At 38.9% G+C, this 8,303-nt stretch overlaps 1 protein-coding gene across 1 annotated transcript in view; it reads right to left on the bottom strand.

The window, feature by feature from the left end:
• Positions 1–5,002: 5,002 nt before the first annotated feature.
• cd82b (CD82 molecule b) overlaps positions 5,003–8,303 on the bottom strand; it is a 29,539-nt gene continuing 26,238 nt past the window's right edge. The window contains exon 9 of the mRNA XM_084734359.1: positions 5,003–7,041. Coding sequence (XP_084590485.1) covers positions 6,964–7,041 — 78 coding nt within the window. The 3' untranslated portion in view covers positions 5,003–6,963. The remainder of the gene's footprint in view (positions 7,042–8,303) is intronic.

Here is an 8,303-nt window from a genome sequence, read left to right as displayed (position 1 = left end):
ACGGGTCAGTCTGCAGGTGGAGGTGGGGTCCGCCGTGGGGTGACTGAGGGGCATGTGGGGGTGCTGCCTGAACATGTTGATGACACAATGTGAACAGGATGCTGGGAGGAAGAGCGCAGTGGGTAGTGGGTGAGCCCCCCCCCCACCACCACCATCATCTGTGGTGGATGAGCACCAATGGAGCAGAGAGCCAACTAAAAACACACATTGATCAGGAGGCAAATAGTGACAGAGAGAACATCCTGGTAAACAGACGCCTCATTTGAATGCACAAGCCTGATGCAACGGTGTAAAATCAGAAGGTGCAAATGTACCCAAATTCTTTCCTCTGCAACAGACACGGGAAAAATGTGGCCCAGGGGCCAGATTAGAGATTTGGCCAGGATTCGGATTTTATATCACTGGTGTCTGACCCACAAAAGCCTTATCAATTTCTCATGTGGCTCCTCATGAAAAATAATTGCCAACCCCTGCTCTGTAAGTACAGGCGCTTATGTAAAAAAGGCAAGTAAAAGTAAAAGTATCAATTCAACTTCTTTACTCAAGTAAAAGTCAAAAAGTACGGGCTCTGAAAAGTACATATTGTTTTCTTTTTTACATCTTTAACGTCATTTATGTCTTCTGTGTTGTTTTTGTGTTCTTATGTAATTTTTGTCTTATCACGTATTTCAAGGCATTTTGGCCTTGCTTGGTCTTTTATGTATTTTTTTTTGTTGAGTCTTTTACGTTGGTCATTTTAAGATGTTTTCGTTGTTGTTTTGTTTTGTATTTTTACTTCCTTTTCATCTTGTTACATGTTTTGCATCATTTTCGCATTATTTTTTCTTGGTACATTGTTTTTACCTTATCACATGTTTTATGTTATTTTTGTCTTGGCACATCTTGTGTCATTTTTGTCTTCTTAAATTCCTGAAGACTTTTTTGTCCTTGCGTGCCAACACCTCCATGTGAACACAGAATAAATACAATACACACTTTTCTGACTTGTTGAAGTTGATGGTGCCCCCACTTTTAAAACTACAGGAAAAAACACACGTTTAATACCTCCCACACAACTCGTGCAGTCAAACTGCTGTAACAAAACAAAAGATGATTGGTATCAGCTGATATAGGTCCTGGGCAATTGTGATCAGGATTGGCTGCAAAAAAACAAAAACAAAACAAAAACTTGATTGTGGCATCCCTAATTCAACAGCTTTATTTTCATATACAAAAATAAACATGTCTGTATCTAAAAAGACATGTTTTTCAGCGTCTTCTCTGAAATCACTCCAGGTGACTCAGTGCTTACCGAAACAAGTGGACTTGACATCTTCATTATTCACCCTTTTATTTCATTCGGTCTCAGTGGGATCGTCATCTGTCCCACTTCCTCTGCCCTGGACTCACTGACTGACAGTTATGTGGAAAAAAACAGAGGAAGCTTTCCTTCCTCGTTGTGTTTGGCCTGGATAATGTGTGTGTGTGTGTGTGTGTGTGTGATCTGATGAGCCAAGCAGCAGCTCCACTTAGTTTTCCACAGCCTGCGTACAGAGAAAAAAAAATCCATATAATGTGCACTAGCACTGTAGCTATTTTTTTCATTATCAGTTCATCTGGTGATTTGTTTTTTGAGTAATCCATTTGGGCTGCCATCAGCTGTTGTTTTCATTGTTGATTAATCTGCTGATTACTATCTCCATTCATTGATTCATGGTTTTGTCTACAAAGTGACAGAAAATGGTGAAAAAATACAATCACAGTACCTTAGAACAGGGGCTCCCAAACTTCCACAGCCCTTCAGACAGCATGATCTTCTGGCTGAGGCCCACCTTTTGCAAGATGTCTTCAAAAACCCAACGTCCCCTCTTCTTCTGCCTCTGTAGGGTGCTTTTGTTTTAAATTACACTGAAGTTTAGACAGATTAAACACTCACTTGAGAGGCTCTCGAGGCAGAGAACATATTCGGGCCCCTCAGTCAGTCATACAATCTTACATTACACATTTATCTCCAGGAGTTTTTTGGATTTTTTGCAGCTTAGCTGTTGGTTTGCTCATCAGGTCTTTTCTGTTTTTTAAAATGTGTCCATTTTTGTGAGTTAGCACTAAATTTCAGGAGCAGAGCAGCTTGGTGGCAGGTGGCAGCTTATGACCTGATGAATGATGGTAGACCTGTAGAAAGACAGGTACAGCAAATACGATTTCAAGATGTTATGTGATATTATAAATTGTATTTTTATTTGGTTTTAAATATTTTTTTTGCATTTTGCTAAGGCCCTGTGGCACCCCCTGGAGGCCCACTAAATTACTGTCTTGAGGTCCATCCACACCAAGAACTGTAACTATAAAAATATCATACAAATTGTTCTAACTTCAGTGGATGGTGGAAAGATTTTTACATTGATATTTTTATAGTTATAGTTCTCGGTGTGATTTAGAGTCAGGTGACATCTTCAAATGTCTTATTTTGATCGAACAACAGTCCAAAATCAAAACACATTCAGTCTGGCTTCCATTTGAGAATCTGGAAAGAGCAAATGTTTAGTGTGTTTGCTGAAAAATGAGTAAAGCAATTATTTGATTATCAGCATAGCTGAATTAATTTTTGGTTGATGTACTGATTGAATAATCACCGCAGCCCTAAAATCCATAGAAAGAAGGTTGCATCACAGTTACCCAAACCCAAACTGACGTCAGATTCTTTGTGTTTTTCTATCAACAATCCAGAATTCAAATTCACTTCACGTTTAGGAGCTGGAATCCTTGAATGATTGACATATTTGCTTGGTTAATTATATTAAGATTAATTGAATATCAAAATTGTTGATTAAAAAGGACAAACTGACTGATTGTTTCAGCAATAATCTGCATATTTTTACCTTCTAGTTGTGAAACAATGATGCAGTGAGACAAGAGCTGACTTTTGCATAAACAGAAGATATTACTGGACATTCCTCAACCATGTTCCCCTTCATTTCTATTTTTTTTTGCAGATGTTTGGAAGGTCATATTGTGATGTTGACTCTGACTATAATGTCAACAGGATGAGATCAGTTTTGTGCCAATATAAACCTCATCCTTTGTCATGTTGGCCATTTGCCTGGTGCAGATCCAGTCGAGTCCGTATGCTGCCTTTATTTTAGCCTTATAACCTTTGCGGAGCTTTAATCTGGTTTGAGAATACTCTGTTTTTTCTTTCATGCAGCCCTCAATTTTTGTTCTTAAGCTGATGTTTGGCACTTGAAGCAGCACACAGCATGGACAGAGCTCCCTGAAGAGATGTGGCTCTGTCGAGTTAGTTGAACACAGCCTCCTGAGAGAACACTAAGCTTCACTCATTACACCGAGGTTAAGTGTCTTAGACGACAGTGGATTAGAGCAGGAAGGTCTGCGCTGTGATTGTGTTGTTTTGCTTGTAAAGAAGCGCCGGTTGATTCAGTGGTGAGGTATTAGCTTCTGGCATGACATTACATCACATCATGAGGCTCCTCTTATTTGATAAGAGTCGCTTCACTTAAATCTTACGAGAGGAAAGTCTTTTGTATTTACTGCAGAGGAAAAAATCCTGTTATCGGAGTGAAATGAATGGATGGATGTGAAGCCCTTTGTTCTGTGCAGCCACAGGGTATTCAGACTAAATTAACGAGAAAATACAAAGACTAAATTAGAAATAATCAAAAGAAGGAAGTAAATGAATTAGCTGAGAGGTGTAGAACTGGGAAGGTAGTGAAATAAGTAATTTCTTTAGAATTAGCATGAAGCCCGTAATTAAACCTGCAGCTTCTGCAAATCAGGTTTTAAAACTTAATTAATCTGTTGATGAAGAATCTTTTATTTTACACTTAAAACGCCATAACACATTTATTTTACTCATCTTGTCCAAATCCAGTTCAGTCTGAGGCTGAGACTGCTGAGTAAATGCTGCCATCTTGTGGTCGCTTTAGGTAGAAAACCTGACAACCAATCAAAGGAAAGATCAAACAGTGACCAGCCTGACAAAATATCAGTCTACTACTGTGCAGAGACAGGAAATAAAGACGGACAAATACTTTGTTACTGTACGTAATACATTAATGTCCACAGTGGGATTTTATATTTAACTTAATGTAGTAGATGAGCTAAACACAAATCCACTGAAATTGTTCAAAGTATGAGTTTAGAGTGCAAGTTTTTCTTAACATCTTTTTTTTTTGTACTTATTAATCATAAGGGATGGGAAACACTAGTGTTTTTAAAATATATACATATAAAATGAGTGACTAACAACTAAATATAGCAGGATACAGGGATGCTGTATCTCGAGGAGTTATATTAAATACAGTACATAAATCTGATATTTAGCATGTGGAATTAATGTTTTTGTGTCTTTAAACAATAATCAACTACCAATTAAGGCATGATAAATCAAACATTTTGTTTCCACCTCTAACAGAAATAAATCTGTGGGACTTTTCACTAACTTACTGAATATAGTTCATAGTTGTTAATGGGTTAAAATAAGCATCTGCATTTTCAGATATCTGTGCTTTACTGATGTATTTATTTTTCCGACACCTTTCTACTTCCATTCCCTACATTTTAATACAAATACCTACTAAGGAAGGAAGTAACAGGCTTGTTACTATAGTTTTAATGCATTTGAGGGGAGTTATTGATTATTTCTATTTTGCATCATTGCAGCAATACTAATTTAAATGTAAATGGATGGAAAGGATGATTCCTTGGTGAAAGACAGAAAGATTAAAACATCATAAAAGCCGTAACAAGATAAACAGACAAGGGCAGGAGACTCGACTACAGAGAAACGGTGAGGTTCAGTTAGATTTATACAGAAACAGCTGGTAGAAATGTCCTGCAAAAGGCTGCTGGTCCCTCCAGGATTTTGCAGCCTCTTCTTTAAATTTGTTGCTACCTAAAATGCCTGATGACAGCAGTTCTTCTTTCGTCTTTCTTTACTTACTTTTTCTCCGTCACTGTTCAACTACTTAACAAAAACCACAAAATGAAAGAAGAGCTCAACAGATCCTAGTGGGTTCAGGTTTATTAATAGTTATCAATAATAAAAAGAAACATTTGTTTTGAAACATGGCATATAGGTCCACAAATATTTTTTTCTACTTGACAAAATCATTTTTTTTGTAAAAGCATAAAAATATCTTAAACACACATCAAAAAAGCCTTCATCTTGCATTAAGTTAAATTAATTTCTCAATTTTGGCAGGTCAGAAAAAAAAGACTCAACTGTTTTTGTTTTTTCTTTTTTAAATGACCGGTTTCCTCCCTCTCGTGTAATCGCAGCACGACGAACATGATTTGAAATGACTCATGTGAGATGGCACGAAAAACTACCAACCACATCAAAGTGCAATTTATCCACTGAATAATTAACCATAAATGCGACCATAATAGTGTGTTTGATGTGAAGTGGAAGGACTGAGATGATGAGATGGAGACGTGGGATGAGGAAACTCAATGCCACATTTTTTTCTCTTTGTAAAAGCATTTTTAGCACAGATAGCATGAGTCGATGAACAGTCTTTCTGGTCACAGCGGCCTCTGAAATATGCAGTCACTGCTAGATTACAACGTTTTTCTCTGCTCTTGTTACAGATTATATAAACCAGAACAAAATGACTTCTGGTAAAAACAAACAATCGTGCAGAGGAGGGAAAATACATTGTGGTCACACAGCTGCCATTCTGACATGTCACTGCTGTGATGGTAAAAAAATAAACTTTTCAAAACGAAGGCAGGTGTGAGGAGCTTAAATAAAGAGGTTGCGGCAGATGCTGCAGTAGGGTGTCTGTTCACGAACTCATGCTGTGCTTAAGAAGTTAAAACAGCTTCAAGAGTGATGACAGGTTCACTCTAAAGGGTTCCAATTTTTTCTGATTCAGACCTAAATAGTGCCGACGAGCTGCAGCCACATTCTGTACATCATAATCAACAGACAGGAGACGAAGAACAATAGGACTCTTAAAACAAGAGCATGTGGGTGACAGCGTTCCCATATAAAACGCTGACCGAGCACTAAAGTGCCATAATCCCTTACCAAAGTCATATGTACAGTTGTAAAAAAAAAAACAGAGATGACAAGAGAATATAAAAAAGAAATAAAATACTCACTCAACACATCATACACACACTTACTTCATGCAAAACTATTTTGGAAAGCTACTTGTTACCAGTCAGTCACACCCGAGCGGAGGATGATTTAGAGACTCTAACAGATGGATAGCGGGAGGGAGGGCGGAGGAGGCGGTGAGCGGTGGGTGTAAACGGAGGTTAATATCAGGGCTACTGGGTACGAGGGGCTGATGAAAGAAGCCAAACCCTCCACCGCAGCAGCCCTGCCCTGGGCCTCTCCTCCACCCTCTGCACCAAAAATACCAGCTGCAGGATCACATATAGTGGCATTAATCCTTGAGAGCGTCGACCACGCAGCCACCCACACCCTCCCGTCTCCCTCTCATCTCCTCTGTGCCCCAGAGTCAGAAGATGCTCCGCTTCTCTGCTCAACAAATATCGCTAAAGTGCTCTCTCTACTACTGTACTATGTGAAGCGCTTCATTGAGGTCAGCCAAGGAAAACGAAACTCGTAAATGAACGTTTGCATAGTATCAAACCACAAACACTCTCAAAATGTAACAGGACCATCATAAATGTCTCCTTATAAACATGAAATGATAAGACAACATCGGTAACTTGTGGAGTCCAACAAGTGTGTCAAGCTTGATTGAGAGGTGTGTGTGTGTGTGTGTGTGTGTGTGTGTGTGTGTGTGTGTTAATGCGTGTGTGGGACATGTGGGTCGTGAGAAATTTGCACAGCTGTCGAGGCAGGAGAAGCTGAAATGGTGGAGACAGCTGTCTTCATCTGTGTGTGTGTGTGTTCCTAAGAATGTGAGAGACAAGGAGAAAGACAGAGAGAGAGGAGAAGAGTCCGTCCATCTGTGTGTGTGGTGTGTTGCTGGCTCCGTCTTCAGCTCAGTACTTCGGTACTTTGGTGTAATCCTCCTGGACGACACTCTTGCACAGACACATGGAGAGGATCATCCCGAGGAGCTGGAGGAAATGGAGTTGTCAGCTTAGTTGTCAGAGTTGACAAATGACAAACTGACATGCGCAGCGCTAACTAGAATTAAAGAATTAAAAAACATGCTTTCTATTCAAATGTATGGAAAATTTTCACCCAATTTGCAGAAAAATCGGTAAAAGAACATGTGATTTAGTGTTTCCATCCACTACAGTGTGAATGTTAGGGGGAGGTTCACTGAGATAAACAACTGGCGGAGATAAATCAACAGCTGGGTGTCATTAAAATACTGCAGAAGAAGTGCAATGTGATGAAATAGCGCTTGAGCACCAGTCAAATTTCAAATGGTGGAAAACAATCTAGAAAAAGTGGTGGAAATGCAGCATTTATGTTCGTTTCATATATCCGTTTGAGGAAGGTTATCACGCCACGCAGATCTGATATTTTCATCTGCTGCCATTTTTTTAGTCTTGAGTGGAGCAGAAGCCTCAGTGGACGTTTAAGTCACACAATCATGCACATCATTTTGCACTTTATCGCACTTTTTGCTTTTACTGATACACCAACTTTTACACCACAACTTTTTTTGCAATACTTTACAATACTTTCCCCCCAAATTTTCAGCCTTTCCACTCAAGTTTCATTATGCATGAACTGAAAATGAGTAACGCTCAAAAACTGAGCACAATTTATTGATCAATAAAGTTAAAAATTGTCTGAAAAAGTGTAATAAGAGCCATTAATTGCTTTCTTCAATAACCAAATTATAGTTTAAATGCCACTTCACGCCTTCCTCCCTGCTGGTTTACAAAATCCGGGCATTAGCATGAGGAGAGGTTGGCTATGTAACATCTTAGAAGCAGAAGTTAACTAAGGCCTAATTAGTTTAACTGACGAGTATTTGTGGTGCTGACTAGCAAGAGTAGCAAGGTTAAATCGTTAAAAGTCCAAAAGATATTAGTAATATCTGGCCATCAAATAAAAAGAATCAGTTTACTGTCATATAAGACAAAGAAAAGTGTTTAGCATTTTTGATGATCAAATTGTGCTCACTATTTTAATGCTGATTTACTTATCCTTCAATCAACTGATCGCTGTGGTTAAAAGAGTTTCTGGTTGTCATAATCGCTCTTCCTCTCCATACTGGCAATAAAGTGATCTCCTCCTAACACACGGTGAAAGAGCCTTCTTGTTCTGTGTCAAATTGTCAGCTGAAGCTAATATGAGGCTTCACCAGTCAGAATCTGACAAGCCTAGTTGATATTTTGGTCCTAAGTGTTGGTTTACTGCT

Source organism: Lutjanus erythropterus, chromosome 13, assembly GCF_056507025.1.
Source record: "Lutjanus erythropterus isolate fLutEry1 chromosome 13, fLutEry1.hap2, whole genome shotgun sequence".
Lineage (NCBI taxonomy): Eukaryota > Metazoa > Chordata > Actinopteri > Lutjaniformes > Lutjanidae > Lutjanus > Lutjanus erythropterus.
Note: the sequence above shows the minus strand (reverse complement) of the source record. Positions and strands in the feature narration are given on the sequence as shown.